Below are 18,884 nucleotides of genomic sequence, written 5' to 3'. Positions count from 1 at the left end.
TCGATAGAACACAACCCGCCTTCCCGCACCAGGCGCTGCTGCGGTGACGGGAGTCGACTGCCGCTGGCCTGAGGGAAAGCTCCAGGCCGCAGCCAGCCGGGCGGGACAGCCCAGAGCCCAGAGCCCAGAGCCCAGCGCCCAGCCCTGTGCTGAAACGGGGCTGGCGCTGCGGGCTGCCGCCCCGGCTCGGCCGGCAGCGGGGCAGCGGGGCGCCGGGGAGCCGGGGCCCGCTCGGCGGCGGCCGCGGCGGCGGCGGCAGCGGCGGGGCGGCCCGGGGCTCCCCGCCAGGCACCTCCTCAGGGGCGGTGCGAGCGGGCTGTCGCAAAGCGCCGCAAAGCGCGGCGGAGCTGCCGCACGGCGCGGCGCTTCCGCGATGATGGCGCCGTGAGGGTCGCTGCGCCGCGGCGGGATCGGGGCCGGGGCCGGGGCGGGCCTCCCGCGCCGCCCCCCATGTGGCTGCAGCAGCGGCTGAAGGGGCTGCCGGGGCTGCTCTCCAGCAGCTGGGCGCGGCGGCTGCTGCTGCTGCTGGCGCTGCTGCTGGCGGCCTGCTGGTACCTGGGGGCGGGCCGGGCGCGGCGGGGCACGGGGCGGGGGGCCGAGCCCCGCGGCGCCGCCGCCCTCTGCCTGCAGGCGGCCACGGGCGCCTGGCGGGCGCAGGCCGAGCGCGGCGATGCGCTGCCGCTGTCCGAGGATGCGGCCGGGGGCGGCGCGGGGCCGGAGCTGGCGGGTAACGGCTTCCTGCTGCTGGACGCGGCCGCCGGCCGCCTCTGGGTGTCGGCGGCGGGGGCGGGCGGCCCGGCGCTGGCCACCGAGTACCCGGCGCTGGTGCGGCTGAGGGCGCTGGGCGGGCGCGGCGAGGCGCGGGCGGCACTGGCGGCGCTGCGGGACGGCGCCGTGCGGCGGGTGCGCTGCGTGCAGACGGGGGCCGGGGCGGGCGCCGGCGAGTGCGTGACGGTGCGGGAGGAGGTGGTGGCGCACCGCAGCCGGCCGCACCTTTACCTGCAGCGCATCCGCATCGCCAACCCCACCGAACGCGTGGCTGCCTTCGAGGCCTCGGCCCCGGCCCCTGCCGTCTCGCCGGGCGGCCGCTTCGCCACAAGCCTGGAGAAGGTGGAGGAGCGGCAGTTCCTGCTCTCCTCCGGCCGCCTGCTGCTGGCCGGCAGCCCCAAGGTGGTGCTCATGGTGGTGGCTGCCAAGAAGCTCGTGAGCCGGGTGCAGGTCGCACCCAAATCCCACTTCGACGAGACCGTACTCTCTGTGGTGTACACCTCGGAGCCCATCGAGGTCTCCCGGCTGGAGGAGACCTTCAGCAAGCTGAGGGAGTCGGCCAGGAAGGAGATGCTGGAGGTGATGCAGATGGGGGTGGAAGATCTCTTCCAGGAGCACCAACAGACCTGGTCTGACCTCTTCATTTCAGGTAAGGAAGGCGACGTTCCGCTTCCCGAGGGTTGCATTAGAGGGCAGCAGAAAGCTCGGTGTCCTGGCCACTGCAGGGTCTCCGGAGACTCCACTCATCCCTACGGATTTCTCTTGGCTTGTTGCAGGATAATAAAACAGCGCTCCTGGTTTGAAACCCAGCATGCTTTACAAAAGCAGAGTATTCTTTACTGCATAAAGAAAGTGACAGAGGAATGTTTCGAATCGTAACTCTGGACGTGTTCACTTTCATGTCTTCAGGAACTTCACTGATTTGCCCAGCTTATTGGCTCTGGGGTGGAAATAGAGGTGACCTCTAGTGACAGTATAAAAGCCAGATTTCTTTATGGAACTTAAGGACTGTTCCAGACGGATGCTTTGTCTTAAGATTTGAGTGGCCTTGCGCAACAGATCAGCTGCCCAAGTAATGTAGAACTTGATATTTTGTAGCCAGCAAAAAGACAGATGTTCCTTTGAGAGATCGTTCTTGCAGGGTCATGGTCACTGCTCCATACGGCTCCTGTATATCAGACTGCCTTTAGTGGGAGCCTGGCTTTCACACTCCAAGTAGCAGAGAGCCTCCAAGAAAATACAAGGAAACATTTCACTTCAGTGTTTCATAGGCAAAGGTTTCTTAGATGTTACAAAAAGCACCTGTGTATTGAGTGACGACCTGCACGTTTGGTCTTCTTTTTCTCCTAGTTAGTCATTCATGTGTGCTTTTCTGACTCTTGGTGGTTTTCTTTTGTTACAGGGATTGAAATGAGAAAGATCACAGATTTGCATACACCGTCCAGTGAGACCGTTAACATGACGCTCTACTACGTGCTGTCAAGCATGCCAGCCCCTCTGCTAGATCCACTCATTACTGGGGAGGACAGAGAAAAAATGGAAGCCAGCCTGAACTATGCTGACCACTGCTTCAGTGGCCACGCAACCATGCACGCAGAGAACCTGTGGCCAGCAAAGCTGACCAGTGTCACCCAGATCTTGCAGCTCTCAGACCTGTGGAAGCTAACTCTCCAGAAACGAGGATGCAAGGGTCTTGTGGCAGCTGGAGTCCATGGACTTATGCAGGGAATGGTGCTTAGTTTTGGGGGTCTGCAGTTCACGGAAAACCATCTTCAGTTTCAGGCTGACCCTGAGGTACTTCACAACAGCTATTCCTTACGTGGGATCCATTACAATAAGGACTTGATTAATCTAGCTGTTCTGCTGGATGCTGAAGGAAAGCCCTTCTTGCATGTGTCTGTGAAATTCCAAGACAAGCCAGTTAAACTATACGCATGTGAGGCGGGCTGTATGAATGAGCCTGTGGAGCTGACCTCAGAGGCACGAGGTCATACGTTCCCTGTCATGGTGACTCAACCCATCACACCACTGCTTTATATATCAACAGATTTGATCCACTTGCAGGACCTGAGACACACGCTCCATCTAAAATCTATTCTGGCTCATGAGGAACACATGGCCAAGCAATACCCAGGCTTACCCTTCCTGTTCTGGTTCAGCGTGGCCTCCTTGATCACGTTGTTTCACTTGTTTCTGTTCAAACTCATCTACAATGAATATTGTGGGCCAGGAGCCAAGCCACTTTTCAGGAGTAAGGTATAAGGCTGCTGCTGTCCACCAGGTGTTGTCAACCTGATTTTCTGTCAGCTGTGCCTAGGGAGGTTCTGTCTTGGACTGTGAGGATTTTCAGTCTCTCTTGAAACAAGTGATCTGTGACCTTTTCTTGCAAGAAGTAGGATTAGGGCAGGGATTGGAGCAATAGGGCTCACGAACATTAGAAAAGATAAATCCATCATCTATCCTTAAACATTTGTAAGGCTGCAGATCAAGGCAGAGCTTTTCTGTCCTTTTTCCACACACTGGTGTAGGACATTGCTTGTTTTTAAGCCAACAGTTGCAGCTGTGTCACAAGAGGATGTTTCTTGTTATGCAGTACTGGAATGCTTGTGAGAGAGCTGCTATACTTGTCTTTACTACTGTGTGGGAGATGTGTGCCCTTGTCTGCCTGGTCTGAATGTGTGGCATGTCATACAAGAGCACACAAATGCAAGCTGGTGTTCTTAGGTGAAGGTGTTGACTTATTGGGACTACTGGTAGATGTTCATAGATCTATAGACACTGTGCAGCCCTCAGTCAAACCACATTTCCCACCGTCGTTTTGGGAAGGTGCTGAGTTAGTGTTTCTCCCATTCAGACAAAATACATAGCCGCACTAAGAAAAGTACTGAGTGCTTTCTACTGTGAGTTGGAGGTTCTGAGTTCAAGCTCTACTGCATCTCACTTTGTAAGGAATTTAAGATTCTTGTTTTGAGCTGCCTTAGAAAACTTAGTTGCTAGTAAAAACTTAGAACAGAATAGACAGTAGATCTAAGTACTAAGAGATCTAAAACTAAGTACTAAGTAGATCTAAAGTACTAAGTAGATCTAAAACTAAGAGATTTCTGCTCTTAGTACTGGTACTTTCTGGTTGCGTGTTGATATGGAGTGGAAATGAAAGGCAAGACTGGATTTGCTGTGTGCAGTAGCCATGTCGTTCAGAGGCATCCCTCCTTAGGGTTGAATGGAGTCAAATGTAGCTTGTAATTGTTGTTGGGTTTTTTTGAAAAAAGGGCATAGTTACATAGAGTTGACAGAGGAAAAGTTCTAGCTTTAGATTGCCCTGTTTCTCCAAATTACAAAAGCAAATTAAATTTTGGATAGCTAAGGCTGGACAGAATGTACTGGACTAAACCTGACGGTACCTAAGAGACATTTAAACAGTCGGCGATTTTCCTCTCAGCTCACTGGCTTTGTAATGTTGAGCACTGCAGATCAGGGCCACCTGATCCCAAGCAGTTCTGAATACCTGTCATCTGTTTAAAGAATAAGAGTGGAAGGTGCTTGTGGCTAGACAGACTAACCTAGGAAAAGATAGGATAGACATGTATATCAAAGACAACTGCAGTCATAAGCCTATGATCATGATCAAAACCTTAGTGCAAAAGGAGGAAGCAGTCAGGAAGTAATTTTAATTATTGTGTACAGCTTTGCCCTGACATGCATCATGAAATGTGTCCTTGAAATAGAAAATTACGTCCTTTTTCACTGCTGTCTGGTTGCCTTTGTCATCTACAAGACTTGCCTTCTGCCTTTTACAAAATGACTTGTTAACCATTACTACAGGTAACTGCCCCTGACACTGTTCTCTGAATTCCTGAGAAGCTTCACAGCTACACACCAGGGCTGATGTAACACCTCTTCCTTCCTGATACTGCAAAAAGCCCTGCAGTGTACAGCAAACAAGTCTCTTGCCTTGTCTTAGTTGGAACTACTTAAAATGAAGATAATGCAGAACTTGATTCCAGAAAAAGGGATGAAGTGGAAGCCAGCTGAAGCTCAAAATCTCTAGCCAGTAAGCGAGATCAGTGGGGTTGAAATAACACTGTTCCATTAACTGAGTGGGAACTCCCAGTGTCCAAGTGAACTTAGTCCTGCTTTCAGCCTCAGTTTGCACAACACATCTGACAATTTTGCAGCTGAGAACAAGGACCTTTTGAAAGCAACAATCCTTTTGTGCCTTGTTAAGAAAGGAATCTGAGACTTGGAAGGTGTGGTTATTTGAGAGTTTGTTCCAGAAGCTTGTGTAACAGATGTTTCTTTTTCCTGTAAGCTGTTCAGTTCCCTAAGAGTAATCCATTTGGTGAAAATACTTGAAGATAAACTGAGTCCTTTGATGATTTTTTTTTATTATTATTTTACAGGAAAATAAAGAATGACGATTCCCTTTAGAGAGTTAACTTAACTAGAAAACTTTAGTGTAACTTCCTTTCTGGTAAACATTTTTTAATTTATTGCTTGGGGGGAGGGGGAGTATGTTAAATAATTTTGCCTCCATTTCAGTAATAAGCCAGTCAATTTAACTGTGGATTGCTAAGTGCTGGTAACAGATTTTTCAGCCTTTATGATTGTAGAGCACAAAACTGATTTATTGAAATTGTCTTCTGGATTTACACTTGGAAATGTCAATCTGCAGGTTTCCTATCCTAAGCATATTGAGACTTTGTGCATTGATTTGTTTTGGCTGTGGGGGGAGACATCCCACTTTCTAGTGATTTAAAGGTCGTTTGGTTTTAAAATACCAAAGCTGTTGTTTCTAAATAAATATCTTTCAGTCTAATCTGATCACTAAAGTGTGGTTGCATTTTTGGATGTTTGGGTTTGGGTCTTTTTTGTCTCTGTTCTCTCCTCTCCTTGCTCCCCGCCCAGTTAAAACATTACAAAATGATACATCTGTGACCAGCATTGACTACAAAAGTGCTTGGATTAAAAGAAGAATGTCAAAAAATAATACATAAATGGATCTAAGCTTGGAACAGACAATTTGGAAGGCACAGTAAGAGACAGAAACACACAAGGTGGTGCTGAGCTCCATTTCCCTGGCTCTGTATATCCTTGTTCTATTTTGAGGCACGCAGGCCAAGCTTTAGTTTTAAAAACACAGAAACAAATCCAGGGAACAATCAAATAGCAGAGTTAATGGCCATCCAGCAAGTAGTTAATTTGGCACGTTTGGTGCTCCCAGTGAAAAGCTAGGGCAGGATTTAACTTTGAATTTTTCAATAGGTTACTGTCTAGTTACAGATGAAAAATCCCTCAGAAAATCAGATTTCAGCATCTGTTGTTTATCTGCAGACCATTCCACTTATTAATTGGTCTAGCATAGTTACTGCCCTACTAGGGAATAGACTAAAGACAGGAGTGGAGTACATTATACATGGTACACTAAGCACTTTGTGTATTGAAAGAGATGCTAGCTATTACGCCTTTAACAGAACGTACCAGAAGTTCCTGCTTTTTCTTAGTAAAGTTCCATGAGCTGCTTAGTTTCTGTGAAACATCTGGCATAAAGATGGTAAGAGCTTTCAGGATGCTGTTTCCAAGCCACCATGGTATCAGCTGGAGGCTGAGCCTTTTGATGTTCACTTCCAGAAGTCCCAACAGTATAATGCCTACTGAGTCCAAAAAAGATACTTCAGCCTATTTAGACCAGACCTGGAAAAGATGGATAAGCAATTGTTAGATAAAGCAGGAGTGAAACAGAGGGAAGAAAAAAAAAAAAGCTTTGAGATTGTTTTACATTAAATATATTATGATTCTTACAAGTATTCCCCCCACATAAAATTCCCCCCACATAAAAAAAGAACTGTTTCAGAATTCCTTTACATTAAAGAAAGGGAAAAAAGAAAGAATAGGGTTTCTCTGTTTACAGTGTGCAAGACAGCAGAAGGTTATATTTGTGAAACTGCAGAAATGTTTAACAGCTAAAGGAAATTCCATGTTTACAAGCACACCATAAAACAAGCAAGTTGAAATAGTCACTGAACATCCAACATTTATCATTTTTAGTTGGTATCCAACGAAAATGATAGTGGGATGGAAGTTAAACTGAAAAGCATAGCTTAGAAATTCAGACATGAAGAGGAAGAGCCAACTAATTCATGAAAAAAAAAAAGTAGAATCTCAATTCTGCACTCATTTAATCCTGATTTGTGCTTTTGTCAGATAATAAATACAAGATGCCAGAACAGAGTTTGCTTGATTTCATTTGAAATTCAGAATGCAGCTTTCTCAAGTGCTATTGTTTGGGTAGGATAATACATTCTTGAGAAGAAGACAAAACAGAAAAGCATTATATATTTCTGCCTTCCACATGTGTGCTCCAGGCGTCTTGCATCTGAATCAGTACCTACTGCTGAATGGAAGCTATGAAAATCTGGGATTTTGCTGCTTATTAATACTGACATTAAACAATAGATTTATTCAGCTTTTTTTAAAACTGGTTTTGGTCTGTATGTACAATGCAACTCTCATTACAAATGTACCTTTATGATATTTGTTCCATTCTAGTAAGTTTGCTCCCTATGCATGAGCTGACTTATGGGATAGAGATGTTTGGGTTTTAAATAAGCAGTAACAGGTTTTCAGGTGAGGGGTAGGCAGATGGAAATGTGACAAAGGATTGAAAATTCCCATAGTAGAAGAAAAAAACCAGGAAGAGACACAAGGATGTGTTGATACCAACTCACCAACCTCAAATGTCCAGTAATGAATCAGGACACTTTCTGTTGTGGCAGTAGCTCTGTAGTGGTCTAAATGCCTGCTCTTGCCTCGTTTGTCCTATTAGGGAAAACGGTTTACCATTTTTCATTAACAAGCTCACATTACATTATACCACAGGTCAGCATGCTGATTTGGGGTGTAAAAATGCTCATTTGCAATGCTACAGGAACCCTATTTATTCCAGGGATGTGCTACTGATCTAACAATTAAAGGCAAATAGGAAAAAAATGAAGTCTGGCTCACTGTGCTACATCAGTGTTTCTCCAATATCACAGATAGCTGGTTCTTCGTATTGGCCAAAACATCTTCCACTTCAAAGCGATTAACAGTTTGTTTTGTTGAGAAGTATGGCATGCTAAACTCGGGCAACTTGATCTAGAAAAGAAGATACAGGTTTTCAGTGAGTACAAAGTGGTAGTTGCCATGCAGTCACAAAGCAAACCAGAACAAAATAAAATTTCAAGCGATCATAGAATCATACAATAATTAAGGTTGAAGTGGGCCTCCAGAGATCATCTAATCCAGCCCCGCTAACATGTCTGAATCTATCCCTGTCTGAATATGTCAGACACTGTTACTGCTGATGTCCCACCAAGTGTTAGAATAATTAATTTAACATTTTCCTTCTGAAAACACCTTTGTGATGAACTTTCAAGGCAATGGGAAAACAAACATCTGCTATCAATAACATGCATCTGAATTGGAATTTTTTTTAAACAAGTTGTTTGTATAGCCTGGATCCAAGGTCTGTGTAAACTGGGTTTTTTTAGCAACTTGTGCATATAAAAATTTATCCCACAATTACACAAGTTTTCCACTGGTATCAGAATAGCACTGCATTTTAAGTCACGTATCTCGGAGATAAACGGTAACATATAAAATGGCTCGCGGAGCAGAGCCTGCAGCATACAGCTAATCGGCATCATGCTTGGAGTCCTCTTTGCTGTGTTGAGTCTGGCAGCTGCAGGTATGTAATTCAATTTCAGCATTAATTTTAAAAGAAAAATGGACTAAAATCTAACAGAAAAATCCTTTTTTAGGTAAATTAGACATTCTGCAAGAAAGCAGAAGGAGATACAACATAGGCAGTTAATTTAAAAGTTCTCTCCAAACAGTCTAGGTGCTGTGCTGTTCTGTTCCTATTGCAGGGGCTGGGTTAGCACTGCTGCTCTCAGCCTTTAGCACGTTCACAGTTATTTCGTTTGAATACACTGGAAGAGTTAATCCACATCAAATTGTTGCATTGGCTAAGAGCTGCATCTCAGCTGACACATTTTGAATTGGGTTAAGCCAACCTGATTTGATTATCTGTCAGAAAAATGAAACTGTTCAAAAACAGGCTTTATATAACATTGGTCAGTTTTGACTAATGTCTCTATCTTCACTTGTACCGTGTTAAATCACAGCCTATATTTGTACCTTGCAAGGTTCTGTGCAAACACAGTCTATTTAAAAATAAACAAACCATCTCTTGTACAGACATTTTTTAAAACCTCTTACTTTTAAAACACACATCCTATCTCTTATGTCTTCTAGCCTTTGGCTGTGGGGTTCCTGCCTACCCCCCCCTTGTCTCTAGAGTTGTTGGAGGGGAAGCTGCAAGACCGTTCAGCTGGCCCTGGCAGGTTGGTAATTCCGTGCTTTCTCTGGAACAGTTTGGGTTGTGCTGCCTTCACACAACGTGGCCGAGCAAAACCAGGTCTTACATTTCATTTGATGCACCTTGCCTGTCACATCTTAGGCTTTTAAATATTACATTCTGAGCAATCCCACATTTTCCAAGCTTTTTAAGAAAGCTCTGAATGTGTCACCTTTTTGCTGTTATGCAGGCTTTCAGGCTTTTGCAGTAGGCCTGGGCACCATGGCATATTTAAGCAAGACGACTGCGAAATTCAGCGGAGCATAACAATGCCTGCTGGAGCATAGCTGTATGTAGAGTTAAAAAATACATTTCTGAAGCAAATAAAATGCTCTCTTTTGGCCAGGATTAGTGAGAGCTTTGCAAGAAACAGCATTAAAAAAAAAAACAAACAACCAAGCTTTTGGATGACAGGAACCTTTTCTGTGGCCAGAAGCTGGAAACTTGCTGCTTACAAGCCTCTCACCATCTTCCAGCAGCAATTGGTGTTCAGAGTGCAGGAAGAAAGTGCAACAATGCAAAGTCATTAAGCAAAAATCTGAGTCTTATTTGATATGTTGGTCCTAGGCCTCCCTTCAATACAGTTCCAATGGCAAATGGTATCACACCTGCGGAGGAACCCTCATTGCAACCAACTGGGTGATGACTGCTGCACACTGCATCAGGTAAATAACGGAATGACACGTCTGTACCCAGGGAGCAGTGCATGGCTGGAGACATATGAGGGAAAACCCTATTAATGCCAGTTCTCCCTTTCCCAGTTAAGAGCTCCTAGTCTGACATCATATCTTTTGACTATAACTAATAGATTAGAAGAATTATACCTTTTCATTTTCTTATAAAAATAGAGGGGGCAACCTCCCCCTACAATTACCTGGATCATATACTCTTCATTTTCTGTAAATAACTACAAACACCATTATGTCTTCAAGTTGCTATTAAAATTCAGCAGTGTTGCTTGTTCCTATAACATATGTGGCAGAGATCCACAGATTAACTAATCAATCCACTGCCTGAAGAAATAATCATAAAGGTAATAAATATACCAGTCATTTTCAGTAAGGTCTTCCTATTATGGGGCAGTATAACAAAGAAATGATCAGGTACAGCTGTGCCCTTTCATCAAAACTGCTTCCACAAAGACAATCCCATTTTGGTTTGGTAGCGTATGTCTTTGAATATGTACACACAGTCCTTGGTTATTGTAACGCTAAGCTGTAGAAAATATCATAATATGAAATAAGAGGGATTGGCTGTGTGTTGTTATTATGAGTCCTACATATTATATCTATCACAGTTGTTTATCAGTAAAGCTGTTTATGACTGTCAAAAAAGCAGCCCAAATTATTTACTTCATTAAAGAATACGAGCTGAATCCTGCAAAGACTGGAGGCATCTTGAGTTTGTAAATGAAGCCTTAAGCAGGAGTTGACAAGATAGCTTGGAGATGAAATTATTAAGCCTAGCACATGATGCTTTGTCCTTAGCAAATCTGTCAGATGTTGGCTCAGCTCCAGACAAATTATGCATGTGATGTGAGATTACAGTCTTAAGGATATTCTTACTGAATACCTCGGGTGGCAAAGATGCAGATGCCTAAGCAGCAAGCCAGCAGCTGCATAACTGTTAGCCCTTTTCTTGCCCAGTCCTTCTAGGAACTATCGAGTATTTCTTGGAAAATACAACCTAGCAGCTGCGGAAGAAGGATCAATTGCACTTCCTCCAGAAAAAATAATTGTCAATGAGAACTGGAATCCACAGAAAGTTGCAAACGGGTAAGCTGGTGGCAAGTATTTTTTCAGTTATTAGATGCAGGGCAAAAATCAAACCACCTGAATCCCACCCACCTTGAGCTGTGGGAGCCAAATGCATAAAACTGTTACAGCTGGCAGTAGTACTTCTATAAATGTTTGCTCATAGATAAGAGCTGAATCTCAGTTTGTGCCTTTCCCCCTCAAGACAAAGAACTTTCAGTATTAATTGCTTACTGATCAACTGTGTTTTCAGATGTTGTTTTGCATGTTCATGCTTAGGTGGGAAGCTGTTCTATGCAATGGGTTCTTTTCTACACCAGAAGGGAATTAATTCATTTACACAACACTCTTTGAAGCCCTCCTACGAACAGCATAAACACAGAGTGTTACTGAGCGGTGGTATTAATATCTTTGTTGCTGGAGGCCTCCTATGTCCTGCTGCAGGCTAAGGGCATTAGCAAAGAAACCCCCTCAGTCTCCAGGTCCTTAGAGTTAGCCCTAACATATGCTTGGTTTTGGTGAAAAGAACCTATCAAAGGCAATTTCCAGAAAGCTGCCAGCAGGACCAGTTCAGCCCACTGAATTGCCAAGCTGCTGATGGCAGGTGGGAAGTGCACAGCAATTTCCAGAAACCCCAGCAGACAATTGTGCAGGGAATAGTGTTCCAGTCCATGGATTTCCCCGTTGCTTTGAGAGTGGAGGAATCTTTACTGCTTATGTGCTGGCCTCCTTGCTCCCCTGCATCTCTTTTGAATAGGTCAAGTGCTGTATAACTGCTAAGTATTCATGCTACTGCGTCTCAATCTGTTTGCAAACCTCTTCAACTCTCCCCTTTCTCTTCCCCACTCTCAAATGCGTGCATATGACCACAGGTATGACATTGCTTTGATCAAGCTCACTGAACACGTCACCTTAAGCGACCACATTAAGCTGGCCTGCCTCCCCCCTGCACAAAGCATCCTGTCATCCAACGCTGCCTGCTACGTGACAGGATGGGGAAGACTGCAGAGTAAGTACCTGGACTTTTGCAAAATTGTGCAACAAAATCCTTCAGCACTGCATTCTCCTTTGAGACTGATGGGAAAAAGGATGTTGATGGTGCTCAAGATCCCCTCAGCCTCAGTGTAGTGAGTAGTTTATCAGGTCCCAATCACTCCCACAGTATGATTTTTCTCTGCCTTTCAAGTTTATTTTGCTTGTAATGGGACTAGCATGCACCAGAGGGCCCTGTACTAACCTTTATAGAGACTGGTCAGTTTGCTAATGCTAACATCGCCTGCTGAATAACTGCAAAGACATATAAGGGAATAGATAGAAAGAGAGGAACATCTCAGAGACTTCAGCAGAAGTGCCAGCTCAGCTCAAGAGGCAATTCCTCGAATAAGTAACATTTTTTTGCAAATTCCTGAACAAAGAGCAGCCCTTCATTTCTGTAACAATGAGACATTTTTAAATTGAACGCAAATGATTAGTAAGTTAAAGCCTTTTTTTTTTTTTTTTAATTATATAAAAGAATGGAGCTAAGGAATGGATTATATAGCTTCTCCTTTAATATGTCCCCTATGGAGATTCTTACCTAGAGGAATAATACTCAGATCCTAGGAGGAACTTAACAATGCAGTTTTGTTCTTTCTTCAGCGCCAGCTGGTACCATGACTCCTCTGTTTCTATTCCCTCCCAGCAAACGGACCTCTTCCAGACGACCTGCAGCAAGCCCTTTTGCTGGTGGTGGATTATGCCACTTGTTCCCAGCCCAGCTGGTGGGGAAGCACAGTGAAACGCACCATGGTTTGCGCTGGTGGGGATGGAGTCACCTCCAGTTGTAATGTGAGTCCAGACAACACCACTCTTAGGGCTTGGCTTCAGATACAAAGAGGCCTGATGGGAAGGAAAGCATAAAAAAACTCAAGGAAAAGCTATTCACACTACAACTGCCATTAACTGTGTTCCCCCTTCTTGCCAGGGCGACTCTGGTGGCCCACTGAACTGCCAAGCTGCTGATGGCAAGTGGGAAGTGCACGGCATCGTCAGCTTTGGCTCTGGTCTTGGCTGCAACTATTACCACAAGCCTTCTGTCTTCACTCGGGTCTCTGCCTACAACAGCTGGATCCAGCAGGTAAGGCGCCAGGTATTGCTGCTGGAGCATACAGACACTTGGCTGCTTCTGAGGTTCTCCCTGACTGAGATTTCTGGCAGCTGCTCAGGGAGCTGCATCACTTTTGATTCAAATGCTGCTTTGCATACAAGTCACCTCTGTAGAAAAGCCCTTACCCGTGCAACAGCAGTCTCTGCAGCAAAAATAAAGTATCCGCTTCTTGAATAGTTATCTAAATTATTTTCACTTTTAAATAAATCTTCATATTTAGGAATGCATTCACCCTTTATACTGCTAGAGCTATATCTATAGTCAAAAAGATTTTACCGGTATGACTTCAGAGGTGATTACTCAAATTTCTATTCATCAGTAACACCGACTGTTGCATCCTAGAAGGCAGCACATGATGCTCAAGTCTGGAACATCAATTATTTTTTAATATAAACTTTAATCTAAAGAGTGACTGAGAAGCAAAAATCTTTTTTTCGGTTATTTAAATCCTGCATCTCAGAACATATACTATTCACAAATGCCTGGGTCTCAAAATCCAATTTTTCCCGTTTTACATTTTTGTAGGTTATGGCAACCAACTGATTCAAAGAGAACTGGATGATAGATGCCACAAAGGAAAACAGTTTGAATAAAGTCATAATCATGACATCTTTGATCAAAAAGAGCGGGGGAATTATGCTTTTAACAACACAAGTGTAATACCTAACCATACTGCAATAAACACTATTTTTTGCAAGATGAAAGAAAAACATGTGTCCCTGTCACTTCTTCCCGTGTATTGTCAAGACCTGAGCCTGTAATTAGTGATAATGCGGGAGACCTTTTACAGCCTTTCCCCTGCCTTGGGCTGGAGCTTGCTACCCTCACCTGGGGGAGATGTGAGCCTGCTGTGAAGAGGCTGGGCAGCAGGAAGAGTTGGTGAGCCACAGGAACAGCTCGGGGGGCAGGGGGTGAAGAAAGCGAGGCGCTGGCAGGGCTGCAGGCAGGCAGCTGTCGGGACCCCCGAGCCTGGCGCGCCAGGGCAAGCAGTGGCCATGCCCAGCGGGAAGGCAGCCCGGGCGCAAGCAGGTCCACGCAGGTGAGTGTGGGAGCGCTCCAAAATGCTTTTTACAGAGAGGTTTTTAACACCCTGTGATCTTGGGATCTAGCAAGGGGAAGGGTAATATCCAGCAGCCCGTGTCGGCAGCAACTCTGCAGACCTGTCTCCTTCGTGTCTCCGCTGCTCATTTTTAAGCCACGCGTACGCCAGGTGAAGATCTCTGAACAGATAAATGGGGATTTTTTTGCAAAGCAAAAGCAGAATCACCATCTCCTAGCTTGGTACTAAATTAAAGCCCCTATTTATATTTCTTTCATTGTAATAAAAGGTAGGCACTATAAAATTGGGGTGGATTTTTGTCATCTTTTACTTCTCCTTCCTGGCACATATTTAGGTGGATTCAAGAGTAAAATGACAATTAAAAATGGAGGACAAATGACTCAAAGGTAAAGCAGTAGACCGAGTAAGGAAAAGATTGGAAGTTCGTTGTGAGAACAGAAATGCATCTGAGTTCGGAGATAAATTTTTCTGGGTTTGCGGTTCATTTCAGTCAGACATCTTGCAGTTGTTACCTTTCAATTGAAAATAAATACATATATATTTTATAATATAAATTTATTAAATAGATAAGAAAAAACATGGCTGTTTATCATCTTTGGGGACTGTACTTTTATTACTTTTTTTCTGCATTACAACCATTGACCGCCATTCTGCTGCGAAGAGCTCAGCAGGAACTTGTTTTACCTAATATCACCCTCTGCTGAGAAATAGCAGGCTTTATTGTGTTTTCATTTATCTTATTAAAAATGGAATTTCACCCATCTGAAATAGCAGGGGATCTGAGGAGGGCTTTTTTCAGTCACCTCTACTATGCAAAGGAAAAGAAAAAAAGGAGAAAAAAACCCGACAGAGCTGAATGGACTGATCAGCAACCAAATGCCCTTGTTTGTTCTTTGACAGTGGAAATAAGGGTTGCCCAGTTGTTCAGGAGCTGCCAGATTCAGCATAACATCCTGAGTTGTCTTCATGAGTATAATTAACATAAGATTGTAAATGATTAATAGTTCTGAAAATTAAAATCGTTAGAGGTTACTTTGCTGTATGGAACATGGATGTCAACTATGGGCAGCGTGAAAGAGACGGATGGAAAAGGTAATCATGAAGCTCAGTCAGTAAAAATGGGATATGCATACGCTTCTGTAAAACTGAAACAACACTGAAATGTGATTCATTTTCCTTTTGAAATATTTAGACAATATTGTGGAAATGTCTGAGCTCATTTGAAAGTATCAATGCAAATTATTAATCATCTGGAAATTCCTATTAAGAACAAATTCAAGAAGTTTTATTAAAAAAATTCAACAGTTCCAGTTTGTGATCACTGGAATAAGGAACCCATCTTTTAATGGGCTTCCTTAAGATTTAGATAGAAGTACCACAGAGAATAAAAACGTATAGCAAATGATTTTATCAGTCCTAATACTCACAGAAAACCCATATGATTTAATTCATGTGTTTTTGCAGCTCTGAGTGTGTCATGGAAACGGTCTCTTTACTACACCTTTTATTCTAAAATTAAATGTCAGGTGGAACAAATAAAATAAGTCTTTCAATAACATTCAGCTAATGCGTGTTCCCTGTACTTTGTTTCAGGATGCATATGAATTGTTAAATATCACTAGTAGCTCCAGTTACATTTTCGGGAGCTGCAAGAAACATCCCAGGGATCAAACACCTCCACATTTTTTTTTTTTTTTTTTAGATGTTCTCCCCCCTCCAATGCTGGTGGTAGGAAAACCATTCAAAGGATTTTGACAGCATGCATGGTCTCCCTCTGCAGCCTCCTTGGAGCCATTTCTTTTGATTTGAGCAACAGCTTGGAAATATGGAGAAACACAGGGAAAGCCCTTCAGGAACTTGCCTCCTGTGAAAAGCTTTGGGCTGTTCGTCTGATCACTCTCCTGCAGGAAGAAAGACACAGCTGGCTGTTCCCAGCAGCAGACACGAGGAATAGATCATTTCACGCTCAGCTACTGGGGAATTTAAACTCCCTCTGTAAAGCAAGTGAAGCAGAATTGTATTGTGGGAATTGCCAATGCAAGAAGGAGAAAATCTCCATTTGCAGATTTTACATCACTGACATGAGACAAAAATTAAATGGCACAGGGGATACTGAAGCCAGGCAAGTGCTATCCAGGGTGATCTCTGAACTACTGGAGCATTTCAGTAGTCCCCCTGAAGACCTCAAAGCTATGAGACACAATCCTGACTGGGCAGACATAGTGGCTTTTAAAGTCATCCTTCAAATAAGAGAAACCATGCTTAAAGCTCATTTAATGCCAGCATCTACAAGCTTTCAAACAACACTGCATCATTTTTTTGCCATTCTGAACTATGCTATCTTCTCATCAGAGAATGTACATATGTGCTGGATGGATAACGTCAATCTATCACTTCATCTCACCCACCATGAAGGAATCTCTTTTTTCACCCCATTCCTGGGCTCAGAGGAATTTGTGCCCGTTGAAGCCTTGGCAATGGGACTGCATTATGCACAGAGCTGCCTCCTGCAGAAGGGACAGGAAAAGCTCATCAAGAAATCTAAAGAAATCCTGTCCACAATGAGCCTTAAGATCAGCCTGTTAGTGATAGCCTGCCTCATTTACCCCATAATCCTGATGTCCTTCAAGCAAATGACAAACTGGATACACAATTATGCCAGGAACCTCAAGGAAAAAACAGAGGACTTGAAAAGGGAGAGGCGGCTAGCTGAGGACCTCTTACACCAGATGTTGCCAAAATCTGTGGCCAAGCAGCTAAGGAAATGCCAAAAAGTTGAGGCAGAAAACTATGATCAGGTTAGCAAATGGAAAGGATGCTGCCTCCAAGGCTACAAAAGTATTCAACTAAAAAACCACCTACCTTGCCACCGTTTTGAGGAACCTGGTTTAGCACCCATAGTTGAATGTGGATGGAAATCCAGATATTCATGAGGGGTTTTGGGAAGAGCTGTGCAACGTGCTATGAAGCACTCAGGCTGATGGGGAAGGAAGGGGAGCTGAAATTTCCAGAAGTGTAGCTGTAGATATCAGAGATCCTATATTGGTGAGTTGTCTTCTCTGGGTTTAAGAGCCTACTCAGGAGAGCCAGCCAGCATCATTAGATCATCAGTATATAGGAGCAAGAAATTAGTTTCTTCCTTGTAAAATGGGAAAAATCCTGAAAAAACAATGTAGGACAAACCCTGTCCTTATCAGCATGAATCCACAAACATAACTGAAAGGAGAGCATGGGACTTAGAGAAGGGTGAGAGGGACAGATGATCACATAGCCTCAAGTATGTAACTGTAACGAAGCCTGTTGACATAAAAACAAGGGCAGAGTTTGGGCAAGCACCCATTTATTTGCAGCTCTGTCTCACAGCATGCACGCTGCTGTCACTGCTGAATTTAGCAGCTGTGCTGCACAGCCCACAGCCAAAATCCTCATGCTACAGTAATTGCAGTTCTATTCACTCTTTTTTTTCCTCTGGACGCTCTGTTACTTTCAGCTGTGAAACACAGTAATAAATGTTTGCATTTAATTTGTAAGTGTTATCAAAACAGCAACCTGTAATTGCACAATTAATTATAATTCACAACAGTCATGACATCAAAAGTAGCTGAACCAAGGCAGGGAGTGAAAAAGGTGGCTCTTCTGGCTTAATTTGTATTACCAAGGATTAATAAAAGAACAATTTTAGTTTAAACATTGACACAGTTCAGGCAACACAGAGAAGAAACAATTAATCCTTTGCCAACAGCTACAACACACGTTTCCCTTCTCCAATTCAGTTATTAAGGTTTCTGATGTTCTTTCTTTTATAAACTTGATTTTTTTAAAAAAGTTAATTTCTCTGTAAATTATTTGATCATGACAAAAATGAACACCATTTGAAGAGAAACCAAATCCAGTTAATAATTCCTAATTCAACTGGAGCTGAAACAGCTGCTGAGTTTTTTTATTTCTCAGTTTATTCAGATACCTGGTTTTGATCTCTACCACGGTTCGCATCGCTTTAAAAGAAAAATCAGGCCCTACTTCTATAAGAAGTCAGTTGCTCACAAGATTCAAAGCATTTGACTTTGTCTCCCACATAGCACAAAGTATTCAGAGAAGTGCAAATGATGAACTTCGGAGATAAACACAATTTTATCTGTCAAAGTAATAGAGAACAATTCGGAGTCAGAGCTTGTTAATTTAGGATTATATCTATTGACTTCTGCAACACTGGTTCTATGTGCAGCCTGTGACTTAGGCTGTTCTGCCTAGAATTTCACAAATCCCCAAACTCTTCAAAGGCTCTGCCACTGCTGCCTGGAGACCTTAGCTTCACACTCCCCCTCTCCCTGTGACAGGTGACTATCTTCTTCTCGGACATCGTGGGGTTCACAAGCATTGCTGCCTCCTGTACTCCCCTGCAAGTTGTTGAGATGCTCAACAATCTGTACATCTGCTTCGACAGCAGGATTGAGTCTTACGATGTTTACAAGGTGAGCACAAACCTGCAGGCAAGGAACCTGGAAGCAGCTGAAACCTTTCTTACTTTGCTCCCTAGCAAATACCAGATACACCAGGCCAGCTGGCCAAAAGCCATAAAACCCAAAACCCCCATCACACAGGGACTACACTGCAGCTTGGCAAGCAGTGGAGTGCTGAAATATATTTTAGTCTGATTTCCTTTTGAAAGCAAGCTTGGTGCCTGCCGCTAAGTGACAGATGCCCCTTCCCCTCAGGTGGAAACCATTGGCGATGCATACATGGTAGTGAGCGGCCTGC

The 18,884-nt window shown here is 44.0% G+C and overlaps 2 protein-coding genes and 1 long non-coding RNA gene across 3 annotated transcripts; 2 read left to right on the top strand and 1 right to left on the bottom strand.

The window, feature by feature from the left end:
• The first annotated feature begins 366 nt into the window (after positions 1 to 366).
• Positions 367 to 5,589, top strand: KIAA2013 (KIAA2013 ortholog). The gene is made up of 2 exons (XM_040587212.1): positions 367 to 1,417; positions 2,171 to 5,589. Exons 1-2 carry the CDS (start codon positions 451 to 453, stop codon positions 3,028 to 3,030), a joined length of 1,827 nt encoding a protein of 608 aa, XP_040443146.1. The 5' UTR covers positions 367 to 450; the 3' UTR covers positions 3,031 to 5,589.
• Positions 5,590 to 5,710: 121 nt separating this feature from the next.
• On the bottom strand, positions 5,711 to 17,721 carry LOC121085025. The gene is made up of 5 exons (XR_005826928.1): positions 16,989 to 17,721; positions 12,497 to 12,798; positions 7,771 to 7,902; positions 7,494 to 7,584; positions 5,711 to 6,459 (listed from the first exon to the last, which is right to left on the bottom strand). It is a non-coding gene; the product is annotated as an uncharacterized LOC121085025 (long non-coding RNA).
• LOC121085024 (chymotrypsin-like elastase family member 2A) lies at positions 8,452 to 13,814 on the top strand. Its single transcript, XM_040587213.1, has 8 exons — positions 8,452 to 8,494; positions 9,064 to 9,152; positions 9,734 to 9,831; positions 10,813 to 10,941; positions 11,793 to 11,929; positions 12,602 to 12,747; positions 12,884 to 13,036; positions 13,592 to 13,814. Exons 1-8 carry the CDS (start codon positions 8,452 to 8,454, stop codon positions 13,607 to 13,609), a joined length of 813 nt encoding a protein of 270 aa, XP_040443147.1. The 3' UTR covers positions 13,610 to 13,814.
• Positions 17,722 to 18,884: the final 1,163 nt, after the last annotated feature.

This window comes from Falco naumanni, chromosome 3 (assembly GCF_017639655.2).
Source record: "Falco naumanni isolate bFalNau1 chromosome 3, bFalNau1.pat, whole genome shotgun sequence".
Taxonomy (NCBI): domain Eukaryota; kingdom Metazoa; phylum Chordata; class Aves; order Falconiformes; family Falconidae; genus Falco; species Falco naumanni.
This window is presented reverse-complemented; position numbering and strand designations above follow the sequence as displayed.

Bases quoted from the DNA above. Each gene is read 5' to 3' on its own strand.
- LOC121085024 (XM_040587213.1), top strand. From the start codon at position 8,452: ATGCTTGGAGTCCTCTTTGCTGTGTTGAGTCTGGCAGCTGCAG. The intron at 9,832-10,812 runs GTAAATAACGGA...TTTCTTGCCCAG, and splicing joins ACTGCTGCACACTGCATCAG to TCCTTCTAGGAACTATCGAG. The intron at 12,748-12,883 runs GTGAGTCCAGAC...CCTTCTTGCCAG, and splicing joins GAGTCACCTCCAGTTGTAAT to GGCGACTCTGGTGGCCCACT.
- KIAA2013 (XM_040587212.1), top strand. From the start codon at position 451: ATGTGGCTGCAGCAGCGGCTGAAGGGGCTGCCGGGGCTGCTCTCCAGC. The intron at 1,418-2,170 runs GTAAGGAAGGCG...CTTTTGTTACAG, and splicing joins GTCTGACCTCTTCATTTCAG to GGATTGAAATGAGAAAGATC.